General features: G+C 36.7%; 1 protein-coding gene across 7 annotated transcripts in view; it reads left to right on the top strand.

Moving 5' to 3' along the window:
- NAA16 (N-alpha-acetyltransferase 16, NatA auxiliary subunit) overlaps positions 1-21,472 on the top strand; it is a 65,215-nt gene that overhangs the window by 21,545 nt on the left and 22,198 nt on the right. For 5 of the 7 annotated variants that reach the window (XM_083819447.1, XM_083819448.1, XM_083819449.1 and 2 more), the window contains 4 exons: positions 4,330-4,483; positions 5,623-5,742; positions 7,855-7,950; positions 10,936-11,042. In XM_083819447.1, the coding sequence (XP_083675573.1) occupies positions 4,330-4,483; positions 5,623-5,742; positions 7,855-7,950; positions 10,936-11,042 (477 nt within the window). Of the gene's footprint in view, positions 1-4,329; positions 4,484-5,622; positions 5,743-7,854; positions 7,951-9,553; positions 9,640-10,935; positions 11,043-20,280; positions 20,452-21,472 lie in introns of those variants that run through there. The other 2 variants (XR_014577815.1, XR_014577816.1) reach the window with 2 other exon arrangements.

Genomic DNA, 21,472 nt, shown 5'->3' on the forward strand with positions numbered 1-21,472 from the left:
AGATATGCAGGCTCACAAAGAGTGCAACTGCTGGAAGTAAAAATTGTTTTGGTCCAGAGCAGTCAGGATAGCACGAGGAAAATCACAGTTCAATTTTGCCACATTTTGGCTTTTCCACACTAGTTCCCAAATGTGCTGATTGTGCAGTCTCTGGGTATTTAACAGTCTTGTGCTTAAAATGGTTGAGCTCAGTATATTCCTGAATCTGAGGAGGTGCACTTCTTGCTTGCTTTACTTGTCAAATCTCCCTTCTTGCCTTGTAGTCTGTATTCACTCAAACTTAACAGATGAGCTTTTATGGCTTGGTGGAATATCGTACGTCACTTTGATAAAAATGGTGGTGGTACTCACTATTTAAAGGGAAGGGTTGAAAAACTGAAGGGCTTCCAAGTCACTAGTAAATGGGAGTCCTGAGCAAGCTGATGCTTGGGGGAATTTTATGGTAATTTGTATTAGGCTTCATACTGTTTACCGTTTTTGATTAATGAGCAAAGAAGCGTAAAATGTGATGTAAAATGCTGCTGCTGTAATGAATGGTAAATAACGGCACTGTAGGGTGATCATTATCATTTACTTGGATTACTCAGGCAGCTTTGTCCATTCAGATGTGAATTAACACAGCCAAAACCAAGCAGTAAAACTAAGAAAAAGATCAAGGAACTGACACTTTAGTGATGGTAGGTGAGTATGTTAGGGTGCAGTATTACAAAATAACTGAGCTAACCCAACTACGAGCTGTTGCCAAAAGCAGCAATGTGGCGTCCTGTGTGCTCCCACTGCTTCCTTGGGCAGCACTGTTTGACTCCCGGAGGGCTGGCTCAGGAAGCCAAAGTGACAGAAATATAATCACTGTTTTGAAGGATTGATTGGCTCAACTGAACAACTGTGAGGTGAGAGGGGAAAGGAAAGGGAATAATAGAAGGAAGTGAGCTGCCTCTGTTGATCCAGGCTGCGGTTAGATTGGCTTAGCTTACTGTAAAGTTGGCCCTCGGGGCAGAGATTTGGGTGAAAAGCAGAAAAGACCCCCTATTTCCGAGAAGAAATGGGAATTTTCTCTATAGAGCACTGATAACTGAGAGAGCAAGATTTTCTGATGACCCTGTTCTTAAAAAAAAAAAAAAAGAAAAGAAAGAAAGACAATATGGAAAGATAGAGGACTAGAGAAATTGTTGTTTAGTGAAAGGTGGAGATTCCATTTGTTTCCTGCAAGCAGAAAAAAAAAAGGTGATTCTAGTACAGTTTAGATGCTGATTTTTGGGAAGAATGATAGCTAAGAAGGTTGCTTAGAAAGGAGAAACAACGACAAGTAATAGCTGGAAAGGGAACAACAAATTGAAATGATGCATCACTTTTTGCCACTGACAGTTTTATTCTAATGGTTAAGTTATCGTTGGGAATGGTGAATTTTCTGTCTCCTAGTCTTTCAAGATCTAGATCAATGCTGCCTGCCATCTGGAAGCTGTAAATTAGCCAGATGCACAATATTTCAGTCAAAAACAGGTTATGAGGTTGAATGCAGAAATCACTGCAGGAAATATGACAGCCTGTGCTGTACAAATTAAATCAGATGACTTAAGAGTCAGCTCAGAATCTGAGTTTTAGGAACCGAGGTGTAAAACAATTATGCAATTTGTTTTACTGTTGTATGTCCCATTTTTCCTTTCTTCTTTTCCAGAGCAAAATTTTTATTCTTAATTTTTATTTTATTCCTAATTTCTGCATCAGGCCCACAATTACAGATATGGACAGAAAACCTCTGGAGTTTTGGGGTTCTGCTCTTAGGTATGTTTTGGCTGCATCTTGTCACATTCTTTCAGTGACAGTTATGCTAGGGCATCTACAGTTGTAAAATTGATTACTTTTCTGGTCCAGGAGAAGAAATTTCTTCTGAAACAGCTGAATTGAGTTCGAGACAAAGTTGAACATCTTGTGTACAAGACATAAAAGCTCTTCTGGGGGGAGGGAGGAGTAAAGATGTGTTGTGCAGCAATTGCAATGGTGTGTGTGTGGGGGGGCTTTTTATGGAATCTGTTATTCTTTAAGACATCCTAATTATTCAGATCAGGTTCTGTTTGAACACAAACTGTTTGTCTTCTGGTGAATTGCATGCGTAAGTGATCATTAACCTGATTAGGTTTCCAAATTCTCTCTGAAAAGGAGCTTTTCTGAAAGTACTTTTAAAATTGCTCTGAGAGTGACAGTAAGCACAGCATCTTACTGTTGGATTTGCCCTATCTATAAGAGGGAGTTCATTTGACTCTTTGGCATTTCACCATTTCTTTTGTTAGTCCTGCCAAGCCAGAACAGCTAAGAGAAGGTGAACTGACATCCGCTTCTTGTCCTTGATTATTTTTTAAGGTTGTTGGGGTAATTTCTTTCTATTTTTAAGGCCTACAAATAATTAATGAAATGTCGAAAAGCTGTCCTACTTGAGAAACTTAAGCATAAGTGCATTGTATAGAAAGGGACAATACTGATACAAAGAAAATGAAGGAAAAAGAAGAATTGAAATGGTGCTCAGCAGCTTCGGTTCTGTGTGCTGCAGTAATGCTAAGCAGGAAGGCATGCTTGAGTGCTTAACTCCTGTTGCATGTGTCAGGTCTGTGAAGCCGTTAATGCTTTCCAGGGAACAACGTTTTTGTTAGCAATTTCCGATGTTTAATATGGATAAAAATTGAGCCAAGGTAGAAACAGAAATGGAAATGCAGATGGAGGAAATACCCTACTCTTTTCTTAATCAAGTATATCTTGCTAGCTGCTGACTCGAGGATGTACATGGTCTAATCTTGTTTGTTCCGTTAGCCATCATTTGCTTCTTCAACAATTAAAAAAGAAAACAAAAATAAACAGCATCTAAATGCTGTTACTTTCAGCCCCCAAACTGATGTTTGTTGTCAAATATACACTTCTTTACATTTTATTTACTTATAATGTTTTTCAGAGTATGTCTTTCAACAAGGAAATCTTCCTCCTTAAAAATACAGAGTACTGTAAAAGCTGCCTCTGAAAATTCAAGGAGTATGTAAACAGGAATGTTAAATCTCAAAATGGATCTGTACTTAGAGAAGAGCTGGACGTAGTAATTTAGGACAATATTCTTTTAATATGAATGTTAATTTTAACCAGTTAAACGTCTTTGTTATTGATTATTAAATGACTTGGTTCTTTAAAGAAGACAGTGGAAAAGCTTTACTCGGGGAACAGAAAAGGAATAGTAAACCATTTGGTGACCAGTGTGACTTACAAGCGTTGCTTGCTCAGGAAGAAACAGAGTATGCAGTGTCATGGGAGAGAAAATCAGTAATGATTTATCAAGCTCAACTGCCTCTTACCTATTTTTATTACAGAAAACAAAACAAAACACACATTTAGATTGTAACTGTCTTGTCTTCTATAATTTCATTATCATAAACTGTAGTATAGATCTGCTGGGCCTTGTCCATAGCTCTTGTATTTGGTCTCTGAATTTTTTGCAATTTATTTGTAATTCAAGTGGCTTCTGTGTATAGTAGGGAAGAGCACTTACAATGAAATGATCGTGATGATTCTGGGAAGACTTTTCACTGCCTGAGTACACTTGAAGGAGTTTTCCCTAGAAGGGAACGCGTTTCAATATGCCATCCTCTTTCAGTGGCTGATGTATCAGTGGAAAGTTGGATGGCATACTAGTTTTACCTTAGTCTGTTGATAAATTTCCATGCAGCTGGCAGCGGACCTCAAAAGAATTATCTGTTGTTTGAAAACACTCTTTGCATTGCTTGTACACTGTACTTTCAAGGGGATTGGAGTCTACACAGAGAGTATTTGGTTAGAGAGAAATAGTGCAGATTTCCTGTCTGGAAAAATCCCAGTTGTCAAGCTATGGCCAGTGTTTGGGCGGTTCGTTGCTCTTTGGAGAAAGAGTTTGATCCAGAATTTTTGGTATATTGAAATGCAGTATTGTGATATCCCAGCAACCTGCTACAGAACTTAGGTCAAAATTGTTGTGGAGTACCTGAGACCTTCAGAAGGAATGAGATTACTGACATCTCAGCAAACCTAATTGAATTGTTTGAGGGAAGGCAAGGATTCTGTTTTTAATTACCTGGCCACAGTGGTAGAGAAAAGTGAAATACAGGAATTTCCAAAACTATTCTCTAACACTGGATATCCTGAGTGAATTTAATTTGATTGTGAATATTGGGAGCTTTACATTTTTGAATGCGTGGGTGGGTATGTGAATAGACTTGCCACATTCCATTTACTCAATCTTGTGTTCTATAATATTGCATACCGTTGAAGTACAGGTAGATGGCATAAATTAACTAATCTATTGCTTTTTTCCCCCAGATTCCTCCAAATAAAATAGATTATGAATATAGTGAACTGATTTTATATCAAAATCAAGTGATGAGAGAGGCAGATCTATTTCAAGAGTCTTTAGAACATATAGAAACATATGAAAAGCAAATATGTGATAAATTAATGGTAGAAGAAATCAAAGGTAAGTAATTCTTCTTCCCTCAGCCAATTTTGTTCTAAACTTTTGCTACAGGCTCTCAGATGTGGTAAAGTGTTAAAAGAAGCAATGTGAAATCTTTAAATGATTTGAGGCAACTAATATAGGGGAACTGGTAACACAAGATTTACAATTTTGTGCTCAATAACTTGTGCTATCAAAGTGGATAGTGAATGTGGGTAGCTTAACTTGGGTTGACAAGAGGAACAGAGGAGATCTCAGAGGTCATTATATTAGTGTATACAACATTAGCTTTTCATAAATAAAAACTAATATAACCCAGTTTTAATCTAATGAAGAACATTGTGTTTGTAGTACAAACACTGATTTGTAGGACTGAAGTATCAAATTGTTGTTTCCTTCTTAAGCTTTCTAGTGCATTTATCTGTATTACCTGCCTTCAGCGAATACTGAAGTTAACTTTTTTGATGAAAAACAACCCACAGTTGCTCTCTGGGTTTGAAGGACTGAGTTCTGAATACATGCAGTCACATAGTGTAATATAGCATGTATTCTTCAGCTGCTCTTTGCTTGTGCAATTGCGCTGGGTTGACCCTGCTCAGCAGCTCAGTACCACACAGCTGCTCATTCAGCCCCTTGCCTTGCAGCCCCCCATATCAGGCAGGAGAGAATATAGGTAGAGAAAAAGTTAAAAAAAACTTATGGGTTATAAAGACAACTTAAGGGAAGAGGAAGAATAAACGGTAGTACAAAGGCAATCACTCACTGCTTCCCGAAACAGGCTGATACCCAGCAAGTCTCCAAGCAATGACCATCTGCCCCCAAAACCTTCCCCATAATTTTTATTGCTGAGCACGATATTACACAGCTCTGGAAGGAAGAGTTCTTTGCTTCTTTGCAATAATCCTAATAGCTGGTTTAAATATGCATGTAAAGACATATAAATAATACTGTTTTTCCCAGGTGCTGAATGCTCCAAGTTGTGCTGAGCTATGGTAACTTCAAGTAGCAATTGTAATATACAGTAAATGCCGTTGTAAAAAGCCTCTTTTTCAGTATCTACATATGACTGAACCCAATTTTGTATATCTATTTTGTAAACTTCACTGCCAAGTTATGTGTTTTCTTATATAATTCATAGTTCTTTATTGCATTGTTTTTAGGAGAAATGTTGTTGAAGTTGGGAAGACTAAAAGAAGCTGGTGAAGTATACAAAGAGTTAATTGAGCGCAATGCAGAAAACTGGTATTATTATGAAGGCCTGGAAAAATCCCTACAGCCTAGTAAGTTAAGATATGCATTGGAAATAAGTATGATATAGGATATGCTTAAAACTACTGTTTGGTATATTACAGTTTTAGATGAAAAAGTTTACTCAGCATAAAATTATGTACTGTCCAATCTTGAATACGATACGGTTGTGTTTATCCATTTTTAAATTGTCCACTGAAAAACTTGTATGCATGAAACATCAGCAGCAAGTGTTTTTCTTCTTGGAGCTAAAGCTGGTATTTGTTGATGTGTGTGCTTGCTTGAAGAACCTTTCCTTGCAGTGCATGAACTTGGAAACCAAATTGCAATTTCTTCCTATCAACCTGATCATCAGAGTAGTATTATACACCAGAAAATAGAATTGTCATTCTGAAACTTGTTTAGGCGGCACCTCTTTCCATGGTCGTGTAGGGAAATGAATGTCTAATTCAGATGTACACTTAAAGATATGTAACTTTCTTTAGAAGCTGACTGTTCTTTAGAAGAAAGGCTGATAAATGTGATGGAACCTTTGTTTTTTTCCAGTGCTAGTTCATGTTACTGCTGTTCTGTCTTTCCAGAAAAATACCTAAATTGGATTAAAAACAAAAAACAAACACACAAAAAAACCCCAACAAACAACCCTACGATATTGCAACCATGTATACTATACTAAATGCTTTGCAATGGCAACTTCACTAAGTGTCTAGGTGAACACTGGAATACGTTCCTTGTATTTCACAGTTCACTAATTAGTGGAAGCTTTATTGGAGTAATTCTGATGACATCATAAATCATAAGCCCACCAGGATGCTATTTGTAGATATAGATCTGCATTATATTTCTCAACCAGCTTCTAGAAAGTTTTGCAGTTTGGGTTTAATGTCTGGAAATATGCCTTGTGATTGGGGAATTAAGATGATTCCGTTTGTTGCATTTATACAGAGACTAACGTTGCCCTTTGAATGTTTTTTCTAGTATATCCGTAGAGTTGACGATCATGATTAGTATCTCAAAATAAATCATCCAAGATTTTGATTATTCTGCTTGATAGAATGTGTTCATATAAATGTATAGTTCTTAACAAAGAACCAATACAGTAGATTATTTGACATATTACAATTCTGTGAAGATAAAACGGTACTAATTTATAAAACTAATAATGCTACTTTGTTTTTTAGGTGTTCTTAGGACTATTTCCTCCCCCATGGTAAGTTCTGGAGCTCCAACTTGTGACTTCAATTAGGCTTTTTATATGCTTTAGTTCCAATTCAAACATTACTTTAGTGTAACTATTAGAACTGCACATCTCTTGGAGCCACTGGGTAACATTTCCCCCCCCTTCCCCAATATCAGAGCTCAGAGAAGATAAATTATTTTTCGTAGAAAGGAAACTAGAAATGTTTATTGAATATATGTTGTGCCATAGTCTTGATCTGTACATTCAGATTTATTTAAATTGCTTGATGAATTTGAAAATACATGAGCAAAATCGATCCTAGTTACGTGAAAATGGCATTTCAAAAAAACAGATTACTTTTATTTAAATTCTAACCACATTGGAGCTCCAAAGCATATTATGGGGGAAAGGGGAGGAGTGGGAAGAAAATCTTTAACAAAAATAAAACTATTTAAATGTTAAGGTATCAACAACTCTTGTGCCACTGGCAGCGTTGTGCCCTAAGTTTGCTGTCACCAAAGGACTTAAAATAAAGACATACTTGTGTAGTTTGCCATTTGTATACCTACAATTTAGAAATATATTTCTCTGATTTATGTATGTCTAAAACAGATGCATAGCAAAAACAGTTATTTGAAGCTATCAGTGTCAAACTGCTGTATGAATGGGTCTGCACAGTATTTGATTGAAAGAAAACAAATGCTAGTGCTGTTTGATTGAACTTGAAAGATGATTTTCTTTTAGCAGTTCACTTTTACAGTCATTATTATTGGTGCTTACATCTTAGTGTTTTCAATATGCTGTTTCACAATATTTTTGATGAATTGGAAAAAAATAGCTTGAAATGTTAAAATTGTTCCAAGTCCAAACTGTATAAGAAATTTAACAACTCTCAACATTTTAAGACCTTTTGAAGAATAGATTTTTATCTGTTTCTCATATCTATTATATTTACTGATAATAGGCACTTTAGAAGAGAGGCTTCAGATTTATGAAGAAGTTAGTAAAAGGCATCCCAGAGCAGTTTCACCTAGAAGATTACCTTTAAACTTTGTTTCAGGTAACAAGTTGCATATCTGTTCCATAATAGTTTTTTTTTCAATTTTTTATCAGGCTGCTAAATGTGCATTTAATAGCTATTTGTACATGTACACAAATTAGACAAATGTATTTTTCCTGGAATAGACAAAATTATTTATGTTTTAGGATTTGATAGACAAGTTCATGCACTCTAATATGGTGGTACCAACTGTATGATGGTGTCTTCGTTGATAAAACTACACTACAGAATGGTGTCCAAATTTGGGGGGAAAATTATTGTCCGTATTTTTGTCATCATGCTGCTTAAAGGTCATCAGTTACAAGGGAGGGAATATAGTACACTGAAGGCAGCCAGGGTATGTGTCCATGTATACATGCATATATGTGTATAGCTATCCTATACTCTGATTTATAACCACTGAAAGCATTTCTAAAAGATGCTTATAACAATTGGGTAGCATAGGGCCGATGAATTTCCTAACAGTTTGTATACTGGTGATGTATCAGAAAACAACAATTTTTTTGTGAATCTGTTTATAAACTGGTGTGCAGCATTTTTATCTAGAACCTTTATAGCCAAAATCTATGGATTTAGTGCTGATAATTTAATAAGAATAGAAACAAAAAGCAGGTGTGCAGCGTAAGTTGTTTTATTTCTAATTTTATGGCTAAGTTCTTTTCAGTGACTCTGTCCTTTTACAAGTTGTACTGAAGTACAGTGCACAAACATCCTGAGATATGGAGGGAATATACATTTTTTTTAAAACAGAAAACTGTGCTCTTCCGAAATACAAGAGAGGAAACTAAAAATAGTAAACGCCTTAAAAATGTACGCTTAGAATATAGCTGTTTAAGTGCTATAACTCCGGTAGAAAAATTTTGGGAGGATAATAAACTACGCAACTTAGGTTTTGGCTGCCATGATATTTCTAAATTCAGCTGCAAATTACCATGGTATCTGCTGATGTTTTCAGTTTCTTAAGGTTAGCTTTTAGTTTGGTTCATTTGCTGAGCGTTGCATATGGCATACCTTTAAATACTACAGAGCATGACTAGTACACTTGTCTGTTGTTGCTCAGGAGTCTGAATGTGCATACATACACACACCTCTGTACCATCACACGACTAACAACTTCATAAGAAATCTAGCCTTGAAATTAACATTTGTGCCTTACTTAATCCCAGATATTTCCATTTTTTTGATGATACACTGGCAAATTTTTTAAGGCCATTAAACTAGGTTTAAAAAGCTATGTGACAAGTAATTGTTTTTCTTCTGTTATAAAGTAAAAGTGCTTATGCTAATACATAGCAAACAAGTACCCTGCAAAATGATTTTGCATATCTTTATTAATAGTGTTCTGTTGTTGACTTTTTTTTTATTGTATGTTTTGCTCTGGGTTATCTTCTCATCTGACAGTGTAGTCTTACAGCCAATGTTCATTTAAATAGAAATACGTTTGGTAATAAGGATTAGTTATTCCTGCGATAGCAAAACTTTAAATGAAAGCAAAATAATTCATTTTTAAATCAGTTAAGTGAAATCTTCCAGTAAGTTACCTTCAGCAGGTTTCATAAATAAGAATTTCCCTGATTTAAAACTTGTGTTTCTGTTAATCCAGTAAGCTTGTATCAGTCAGGATGAATAAGACATCCTGTGGAAAATCATTCGGTTTCCCAAAATGACTCGTGTTTATAAATTGAGCAGGTGAGAAATCTCGTTGGCTAAAGTTAATAATGAGAATGTTAAGATGTGGAAACAAACTGTTGTAGAATTATATTTGCAAATTTCAAGAGGGTATAATTTTTGGTTAAATGAGGTTGCTGTCCCTGTGTGGCCACTGACCAGTTGCTTGCAGCCAGCACTGGTTCATCCAGAATTGGCGTGGAGTGCTCAGAACTGCAGGCTTGTATTAAACAGACAGTTTTTTTTTTTTCTAGACTGCACCATGCATTCCATCTCAGTAACCCTTTAATTGATACAGACTAGGTCCTTCATCCTCCTGGAAACCACCTTTTTGGAGGCTGAGTATGATAGTTAATTTTCAGATCAGGGAATAGAGTCTGACAATCCAGTTTTAGATTTGTTGACATTGCTATAGATTCACTGCTCCTGTGGCCAAGTCTATTCTGTGCATCGGTTAGAGGGCGGACCCTGAGCTTGGCTTTGTCATAGCTGGGTGCCTCACTGTTTTGTATGTTTTTTAAGGCTTTTTCAAAGCTGTTCCACTTTCTGTAAATAAGCACATACTTAATGGATACTGAACCTTCGTTGCCTAAGCTTTAAGTTACAATTGTTCCATCAAGAATATAAATTAGAATAGTGCAACACAAGAAACTGAGAAACTGAGATTTTTTGTCAGAGGGCAGTTTCCTGTAGTGTGAGAAAACAATTTTTAATTAATTCACCTGTAATAAAGCATGTGCTTCGAGTCAACTTGTGGACCCCTCGTACACAGGTAGAAGTTGCTGTACAGAGACTAAAAAAAGACTACAAGAGAGGTAGAGGGTTCGTTTAACCCATCCTTCTTCCTCAAAGCATGGATAACTCTTATCTATGCTATTCCTGACACACACTTATCTAACTGAATCATAAAAACTTCCAGTGATGGAGCTTTTAAAAGATCTCCAGGGTAATCCGTTCTGGTACTTGGTTACTCTTACCAGTATAATTTTCTCCAGTGCTTATTTAAATAACCCTTGCTACTCCTGGGTAGCCACCAGATAATCCTTTCCCTCTTTAGAAGCTTTTGCAGGTTTGAAGACTGTTACCATGTCTTCTAGACAGCAGGCTCCTAACACTAGCAAGCCAAGAATTTTATTTTCTGATCTTTTTTTAATCCAGTGCATATTTGCAACTTATTCTTAAATAACAGGAAAGATGAAAACCCTTAACTGCAGTTTTTCAGTTACTCTGTTATCCAGAATTGTACGCCAATTAGTGCTTATATTTATATAACACTTGCAATCACTGACATATAACCAAATACACTTTTGTTTCTAGGTGAAAAATTTAGAGAACTAATGGATAAGTTCCTGAGGGTTAACTTCAGTAAAGGCTGCCCACCCTTGTTTACCACTTTGAAATCTTTATATTACAATCCAGAAAAGGTAAAATTTAGTACTTGTTTGGTTTGAATGAAATCTTCTGTATTGAATTTTTAAAAGATTATCTAAATGTTTATTTATAGATTTCACTGTAACTTTCAAATAACTGTTGCAGAACATTTTTCTTTGGTGTGCTATTTTTTCATATGTGTATCACCATTTGATGATAATTAATCTGTGAAATGAAACTTCTGTAGACAGTTGACGTCAAAATGCTTGAAATCTGATTGATGCAGGATGCACTGATTTTTTTTTTGGAAAAATCAGAGATAACTAGCAAATGTATTTGTGTACTCTGAATGCAAGTGCGTCGAGATTCTTTCGACTTATGGTTTATGATGTCACCAGAAGTCATGATTTTAAAGTATCACACACGGCTATTCTACATTTATTTCTGAATTGCACCAACACATTAGTGTTTGCCATGAAGGCTTGTTTCCTGCTTCAGTGTCTGGATAATCTTAGTGTTGAATTTTTCCTTTTCCAAGTTCTCTCGGTTTTGGCAAAATTGTATCATACTATAACAATTATTTCAGTTTTAGTTCGTTGTCCCAAGCTCTTGTAACGTACAGCAAAACACTAATCTTCACTCTAAAGCAAGCTAATAAACTGTGCAGCATATGAAAATAAAGGTCAGTCTATTCGGATGTTCCATTTTTGCTACAAGCAATACAAACACTTGGTATTCTAATCAGTTCATGACTGGTGAAGAGCAGCTTTTGTAGCTGGAAGAAAAACCTTAATACATGATTCAGCTTTCCAACCAGCAGTGGCTATTCCTTTAATTGAACTTAAATTCATGAGATGATCAGGGTGAATAATAATTTTTCAAAACACTTTTGGGAATTGTAATCTGTACTGGGTGTGTCTCCTTGGTTGACATAATTCTAATAAATTCTGATATCGTGTACATTACAAGCATTTCTACAGTGCATATTTCTAATGCATTTTTTTTCCATGTAAACTTCAGAAACTTCATCGAGATATTTTTTTTTTAAATAAAAAGCACTGAATATCTAGACAGAAGGAGAAACATTGCTGCAAAAGTTTTCTCTCTGATATTTGAAGTATGAAAATCTAGAAGTAAAATATACTAATAAACTCATTTGGATTGGAAGAATATTTTAGCACGTGTTTTAGACATGATGAGTAAAAAGATTACTAAGATGTTTTGGGACAGATTTATCAGGAAAGGCGCCTTGCTACTAGTCATCTTCAGTGTATCAAGTCGGTACCTCTCAGAGCTAGTAGCTTGATTCTAAAAGCTAACTAATAAGCAAAATCAAAAGCCTCAGTTGCCAAATATATTTGGATTTGTGTGCAGTGCTGACTTCTGCAAAAGAGTTTTCTCTACTTTCTCTTCCCCAAAAGGGGTCTGTTTGCATTTCACTTAGTTCATGTAACCATGACACAATAGGAATCTCTTTTTTGTCTAATTGACTAATTTTTGTCTCTGACAGTTTTAGCAGTTCTGAAGTTTAGGGACTAGGGGAAAGAAAAGTGTGACAAGTAATGCAGGCTGCACCTTTTTAAAGTGTGACAAGTAATGCAGGCTGCACCTTTTAAGAAAACTTACCTTGGTATCTGGCTTCTCTAAGTTGGTGCTTAATGCTAGCTTCTAACATAAATTACTATTATACTTTGACTGAAAACCGAAAGAATTGTAGTCTGGATCATGTTGTGCTTGTTAGAAAATATCTAGGAAATGAATACATTTACTAGAAGTATTGGGGATGAGCAGTTCCCCCTTTTGACTTTTGGAAGCAGTTTTAATTTGGTGTAGTCAACTGCAGTTGCATTCTGAAATGGTATAGATAGGAGGATTTTCTCAAACAGTTGGTATTTAAGCCTAGAAAGTTGTTTGTTTTTTTTTTCTAGCACTCCAGGGATGTCCAGGATCTTTCATAAAACGTGGTTTCAGGAAAAAAGTAAAATAAGCAGTATTTTATACTAATAAAAGCTTTTTATTTGTATATACTTAGAATAAAGTGCTATAATGTTACATGTGAGAAAGGGAAATGTAAATTACTTAATTCAGTGTCTGCAAGAATATAGAGGAATAATGGGGAAAAATGTAACTTCATTTGCTCAGCCAAGATGAGGATTAGATTTCTCAGTAAGTATCTTAACGTTTTGGTGTTAAGAACACCTTTTATACCTGAGTGAGGAGACTAAAATGTAAAGTGTAGTCAGTTCTAGAGGGAAAATACTGATGTCTGTGTCCTTCTGTTTGGAGGGGGGTAGAGGAAAAAAGTCATTATGTGGAAAGTAAATGCTAAGCTGTTGAGAAAACTGTTTGGTATCTAATTGCTGTAAGCTGGTACTTCACACCAGTTTTACATAAAAACTACTGGTATATTTTGATTTCAAAACATTATATTCTGCTAGCTCCGATTGGTAGTTTAGAGTGAGACCATTAGCTTCAGTTTGGGGTGAAATCTACCTCAGCTACACTGAGCTGCAAATCTCTAGGATTTGTCAGGCTCAACGTGAAGCCTAATCAGGGAGGTTTTAGAAACTATTCAGTACTTACCCAGCTTGGACTCCAAATAGTGATGTTACAGGTTGGAAGATATGCTTTAGATTCCAGTAGAGACAAAATGGTTTTGATAGAGATCTAAGACAGAACTTGGGGCAGTTGTTGAAAGAACCACAGAAATAAGGTTGGGAAAATTTGTTTTTTATTCTATTTAGAGAACTGAAGTTTATCTGTTCTTTTATGATGATTTTCTGATCAGCTAGCAATGTTTTGGTATGTTAGCACTGACTTGATCAAAGATGCTTTAAGTAATTAAAGAGCTAAAGGTAAATTGCTCAACAAATGTGTAATAAAATTCACTAGAGTAATTTGTAATTTATTGACCAAGTTCACCAAACACTAGAGACTAGAAGTGTGTCCAGTTCGAGGATGCTCGCTGTGTTGGAAGAGTGGTTAGTATGAGGTTAAGAACTAGGTCTTGGGTCAGCATTCATCAGATTGCTCAAAGCACAGGTGCTAAATGCTGCAGTTTTTTTGAGCTGTAACAATTCAAGGGATGTAATGTGGAGGAGAGCCTGGAGGATGCAGGTTAAAATGCATAGAAAGCCAGGCTTTATTCATTCAGTTATTTACAGAGCAATTTCTTAAAAAGAAGGAAAAATTGCTTAGCTTTTTTGTTTGTTTTGTTTTGTTTTCTTTCTTAAGGATCTAGGTGGGGTGGGCTGTCATGACACTTAGTTCCAACATAGAAACTTGCAGCAAATTTGGCACACATCAAAAACATGTCCCAGTTCACATGCTTCAGATAAGTGAAATCTTGGTGTCTGTGTGCAGTACAGGCTTCTTGACTTCATTTACCAGTCATCTTAAAATTAAAAATTACAGATATAATACTATAAGATATTAAAGATGGAAGAAGCATAGCCAAGCTGTCTTTTCCTTCTGAAATAATTGTACCTTGTGTACCTTCATGGTTGTTAACAAGCATATCTGAATAATAAACATCATTTTACAGCTGCTTGCTAGACTTCCCCTTCTGTCATGCGATTTCTTTTCACCTCAGCACAACTCCCATGCAGCTGCTTGCTGAGCTGCTTTAGGGTTAATCCATCTGCAATCAAATCCCTCCCATCAGTCTTCAGCTGGATCATTTTTCTGGATCTTATCATTAGCTTCATGGAATACTGTGAATACTACAAATGAGCACACAAATAGCCTGCCAGAGATGTTGAATCAAGATGGAGGGATCACAGCAACTCAGACTTGAATTGGTTTAAGTTGACAAAGCTTTGTATGCTTAATGCCAGCTAAGATAACCATACCACCATTTATACCTCATCTGACCAGGAAGGTGAGGAGGCAACTCAGGTTACTGCCAATTGTATAGCCATAGTCATTGCAATGGTATAGGTCACACTATTTCAAAGATTTGGTGTAAGAGAAGTACATGAGACCTATGTAGAAAACTTAGGCTGAGATATTTTTTTATCTCAAGGGATGGCAAGTTGCTTCCTTTGATTTTTCCTTTCCAACTCTTAGGGACTTTGAAAGCTGCTTCTTGATGACACTGGAATCTTGACCATATAACTCAATTAAAAAAAAAAATAGGGTAAATGTGTACATGGCTTAAGAGTATTTTAGGATCATGCTTTATGTGTCTAAATCAAGATCCTTTGATTTGCATACTAAGATTTAGAAACATTAATTTTCATACTTACACTTGTAAATTGTCCAAAGATCAGTTACAGAGGATCTATAAAGAGGTAACTTTATAGCTTTCAGTGGACAATAGATAATAGTACTGTGTGGTTGGATGAAATTGGCAAAGCTAACTAATAATTTTAAGTTTTCCTTTTTCTCCAGTTGTAGTTTTCTCAGCTTGCTGACACTGTATTTTTTTTATCTTATATTATCGTATTACAGGGTTTTGTTCTCTTTTTTGAGCAGACTGTGACAATGTTGGGGATTTAGCTTTAAGTTCTTTGCTTTGGTGGAAATTGGAGATGCAGTCAAATTTCAGTCTAACTAAACAAAATAGTTTGGGCTTTTCTTTTCATGTAGTTCCTGGCTTCTCACTGACTGTCTAATGTTGACTTAATCTCTGTGTGTAGATGAATGAAATGCTTTCTAATGCACTTGAGTCAATAAATGCAAATACTTTAAAAATGTTCCGCTATCATAGGGTGGCAATAAGAAAAATATGGATTTTTTTTTTGGTTTTGCTATTCAGTTGTCTTTTCAGGAAGACTAAGGATGCAGTACTTATGTCTATGTTCAGCTTAGGTAGGGTAATGCTGCATAGTTTTGTCTTCATTCAGATATTTAATTTCTTGTTTGAACTGTTGTTGGAAATGCTACAGTCTGATTGGGGATCAACAAGCTTCATCTAAACAAAGGATCCTGGAGGCACAGAGTTAAATGTTACTCTTTTTGCTACTTTAACATTTCCTGGAATACAAAAACAAACAAACAAAAAACACACACACATGCAAAACAAATTATCTTTGCACAGGTTATAGTAAAGGATATATTGCATTCCTGTATTCAGGTAATATTTTTCTAAGTATTTGATTAAATCAAAAAAGTATAGTTCTCACATGCTTGTCATGCAATAGATAACTGACATTGTTTTTTACAGCTCTTTCCTTGTCCCTTCCCACCTGTCCACACTAGTGAATTGTTTTTAGGCAGGTCTGGTTGTGAATGTTCACACTTAAAACTTCCAGTTCGTGGTTGGTCTTTGTCTTCCAAATTCTATGCAGTTTTAACAGTCAAGGAATGAAATTAAGTTCTGGATTCAGGCATTTGATTTTTGGTCAGTGTATACAGAATTGTTTGGCTCCACTTGAAAGGGTTTCCACATAGGATCACTGGAACAGCCATCTAGATACCTGGAAGAAGCGGCTGATGTTCTAGAGGTTTGTGCTGCTATTCATTCAGAGGGCTGGAGAAATGTGCAGAAGGGAATCTTGTGAAGTTGAACAAAGGGAAATGCCAGGTCCTGTACCTGAGGAGAAATAACTCCATGTGCCAATATGGGCCTGGGGCTGACCAGCTGGAAAGCAGCTGTTGGGGTTTCTGATAGACAGCAAAAGGAGCGTAAGCCATCAGTATGCCCTTGTGACAAAGAAAGCCAAAGAAGGCCTTAGGTAGCATGTTGGGCTATCAGAGGAAAAGTCCAACCAGGAGGTGAAGGGAGGCCATCTTCTCTCCTTGGCCACCTGTTGGGACACATCTGGGGTGCTGGCTCTAGTTCTGGGCTCACCAGCATGTGGCACTTGTCAAAGGTGGGAACAGGTTGAGAGAGGTGGCAGAGACCTTTCTCGTCCTTGGAGACAGTCAGAATGTGGCTGGACGTGGCCCTGAGCAACCTGCTTCAGCTGACCTGCTTCTGTAAAGGGAGGGCTTGGACTCAGCAGGCTGCAGAGATCCCTTCGAGCCTTCATGGTTCTGTGGCAGTACTTTCTTACCCAGTCGCACCCTCAAGTTAAGGCTCATAGCCATTGACTTGCTGGCCAGCGAGCTAGTCTGTAAACAGTGTTTTAGTACTGGGATGAGTGCATTTTAGACAAGTCTGGTAACACTAAGATCCTATATTAAACAATACGAAAGGGTACAGTAGAAATGGGCATGTCTTGAGCACATATAGACAGGAGCATTGAGGTAATTAATCAAGGTACTGTGGTTTGGGATTTTCATGGTTTTACGTCTTTTTGCTAGCAAAGCCCCCAGTCAGTTCCTATAATTTCTTGCTTCTCCCTTCTCGGACCATTCACGAAGGGAAAGATAGGAACTTGCCCCAGAACCTGCTTTGTAGAAATGGATGCACTTCAAACAGAGGTGAACAGCTGCAGATTTGCATTCGTATTAGGTTAAATGTGAGGACATCATGGTTCGCCACTTCAAGTTGAGCATCTGTAATTGTTGCTTCAGGGTAGACACTTTCCAAAAGAGCAGGTTGTTTATTCAAGAGTGTAATGGGGTTAGGCTGAGGATGCTGTCTGTAGATAGAGGGATCTAATCATTGTTTACATACAGTCCTCTACCTGTCATGCTGGATTTTGGAGCCCTCAAAGTGGTGTATATGGCAACCTTCTTTATTTTTTGTGATGTTCCAAAGTGCAAATTCTAACAGATAATGTAACAGTTGTGCATTTGGTGTTTTGTCAGTGATGATCTGCTTGTTCTTTCCAGTAAAGAGAGAGAGCTATATCAAGATTTTATTGTGCTTCTTAAAAATCAGCAGTCATTTAGCCGAGCTTTTGATGTTGATGTTCACTGATACTGAATTTGCCCTCATTGTGTTGGTGAAGGAAAAGTGGGAGGAGAGATGTCAATAAAATTCTAGCAAAGCCAGAACTGTCTGGGTTTATTTTGCGGGTCAGATAGCTCATGCTCACCTTGAATTGTGTGCAGATGGAGACAAGTTGGTCTGGCAGACCTGCTATTTATAATGTTATACAGCAGGGATGATTGGCACAATGCTATGGTAGGATCAGTGTATGCTGTGCTACTGTTGGCTTCATGTGTCATACACAACTGTTGAGGTGCTCAGTGGAGCAACTTTCTTTAATATTTGATAATTCCAATATGCTCGGCTTTCAGCAGTTAAAGGAGGTGCTGTGTTACGGAAATTAGTACTTCAGTCTTCAAAGACTATCGCTCATACTCACTATCCCAAGCGCACGTTGCCTTCCTGTACTGCAGTGACAATGGCATACACTTAGAATATGCAATATTTTACAATACAGTGTGCAAAGGCGTACACTTAAAAAGAAAATAGCAATTTACCCTAAAACAGCCTGTTGTTTGGGAGGTGGTAACATGAGTCCCATGGTCTGACACCTTAATTTTGGAGTTCTAATTTATATCAAATCTACAACAAAAGATCACAGTCTCTGTATACTCTGTATGCTGACAGTGAAAATTACATGCGCAGAATTGGTATGACTCCAGCAGATGATGCTACTGAGAGATTTGATTCATGAGTGCATCAAGCAGTTCAAAATGGATTGTGTGAGGGCCTGGACTCATGGACAGAGTTGTCCATACCACCCTTGTCCTTCCATTGCCACTTTTGCTGAAGGAACAGCTCAGATATTTTAAGTACCAGCAACAGCTTTCAATTTGCACTCATTTTTGGTTTTGTTAATGCATTGTGCCGTTCAGCTATAAGCATCTGTGCAACAGAATTGGTTCTGCAGTGGCAGTCTTTAATAGATGGTTGGATTGAAGATGTGAAAATAAACATTAGCTATCCCCATTTGAAATATCCTACTACACACTTAAAAATAAATAAAATTTACATGTTATGAGGGAGGTGCTTCTGTGAAGTGGGGCCAGTGTTGTCAGTGTATTTTGAAGAACTGTAGTTATTACTAGAAAAAATACTTCTACTTTAGTAGAATATCATTGCAAAGATGTGCTTTTGGAGATTGCCTATTCACTTGGTTTTCTTGAGGTTGCCACAAAATGCTAAATTTCTGCATCATCAATTCATAAATATGTTGTAGAGGTAATTTGCATTTCAAAGTGAATTTGTCTGTAATATTTAGTCCATGGTTAAAAGTGAAGAGAAACTGTAGGTGAATAACTAAAAAAAGTCTGTTTTAAGCATGGCAGACAGAAGGCTGTAATGAAAAAGTAGCTTCATCCTCCATAATGAAACTTGTGGTTTTGTGTTTTTTCCTCTAACAAGGTATTCCGTTTTCCACTGCAACTTTGAAATGTATAAACAAAACATGGCTTTAAACATGAGCATCATGGAATTTTTACCTATGGCTCACGTTTCTAAAATGGCATCAATTTCATTTCCATGATTTATGGAGCCTTTTAGAATAACCATTTAAAGCACTGCTATGTGAGTGAGACGTTTGGAAGTGAATGCTTTATATGCACAGAGCATTTACTAGGAAAATGTTTCAGTACAATAGTAAGTGTATATACAAAATCATTTGATATAGATGTCTTGTCCTTTTCTCTGGTATAGCACATTTAATGTCAAATTACTAGGCTCTTTGTTTTATGCTAAAAGCAGTTTTATTTTTTTCTTTTTGCCTGTTGCTTTAGTTTCTGCAGTTTATTAAAAAAAGATTATCAGTACAGTGGCCAATTTTCAAGTTTTCTAAAACATTAGGTCTCTAATCTCATAAGCCTGCTATGTAGTGTGGAATCTTATTAAATTTTCTTCTGTCAGGCTTTTGGTTTTTAAACAACAAATATATTTGGCTACTTCAAGTACATATATAATGTTGATATCTGAGTACCTGAGTAAAACATGTACAGTCGGCACAGCATGTGTGTTCTGTCAAGGAAAAAGCTCTAGTTTCTCGTTGGCACACTTGAGAAGCAAAAATTTGTGTTTAGGAGTGCTACTGCATAATTATGAGTTCTGCTGTTTGTAGAAAGTTACTGTTCATGGTGAATGTAGCTGTGGCTTTTGACAGAATGGTTCTGCTGGAAACTAATAACCCTATGTATGTGCAAATCCTGGGATGTAGCAACTTTCACATTCTGTAAATTGCTGTTCGGATGGATCACAACTAACTGTGAACAGCCTTATTTGTTACTATTCCTCACAAGAGATTTTGAAATGCTAACACCCACTGTCCCCACAACAATCATTCTCTTCGTACTGGAGCAATATTCAGAAATACTCTTTGGTTCCCCATACATGTTGATTTCTATATCCATGAGATAAAAGTCCGAAGAGTGAAGATCTTCAATTAGTCAACATCAAGGTTTGCATCGATTGTGTTGCAGGTGCGTTGATTCCATTGAAGGTCGACATTAGTGCACATGTGCCCTTTTTCTGGGTAACTTTAAACATGGAGACTGTGAGGAAATACTGGATGAGAGAAAATGCTTGTCTGGAAGAAGCATCAGAAACAACAGTCTCAAAAAATAAAAGTGTAAGACACTCTACAAAGGAAGGTAGGCTGTCTCCAGTGAAGACCTTTCTCTACAACCCTTGCAAGACAGATGGCATTTTCCCTCCTTGATATAAAAAGCTACAGGAATTTAAAGCAAATTAAAACCGTTTTCAAAGTTAGATGCCCTCTGTGATTTAATGGTGGTTTATTTAACGAAGTGAAAATTGTTTCATCTTAAAATGTAGAGAGATTTAAAGTGGTACTAACAACTCTGCAAGATCAGCCATGGGGTACAGTCTTTTATGTATGCTGACTCTGTCAGTTTAGTTTAGAGAAATTAGTGTCTCTGAGTTAAAACTCTAGGAGAGGAAATCTGGTAACTGGACTTGCTCAGGATCTGGTTAACATCTGATATGTTCATAGCAAAAGACAGCGTTTCTGCTATATAAGTATATGTTAAATAAGAACATGTTAGAGTAAGTGGAGGAAGGAGAAAAATAACCTGTTTCAGGTACTGGTAGGATAGAACACTTCCACTCAGTAGCAAGCATGAGTGTAGTGCCAAATGTGCTGGTGTTTGACAATTTGGGTCCCAGAGTTGATACCTTATCTAAGAATTGACAAGTGTAGCAGCTGATAGATATATCAACTACTCTGTCACTGAGTTTCTTTTAGTCAGAGTGATCTACATTGCGAATAACTGCCCCAAATACCTGCTTAAAGGTCCACAAGAAGTACACACAACATCTTTGCTCACAGTTGCTGCTGCTGGTGCTCTGCTCTTATGAAATTGTTTGCTCTTCTGTTTGTGGAGTCCCCAAACTTGTCCAAAAGCTTTCAAAAACCAGTTGCTGATGAATTGAGTTGTGCACTGGCTATACTGACATTTTAAAGCACTGGTTTGTTCTAAGGTTATATTTCTGAGTGTCTTAAAATTTTCAGTGCAAACTTGTAATGCTGTTGTTTGTTAAATTCCATTATCTAAGCAGTTTTGTCATTATAATTCAAAGAATATTAGTAAAATTAGGAAGTCAAGTGCAACATGGACTGAAGAAAACTAATTTTCTGAATGTTTTCATATA

This window comes from Anser anser, assembly GCF_964211835.1.
Source record: "Anser anser genome assembly, chromosome: 1".
Taxonomy (NCBI): domain Eukaryota; kingdom Metazoa; phylum Chordata; class Aves; order Anseriformes; family Anatidae; genus Anser; species Anser anser.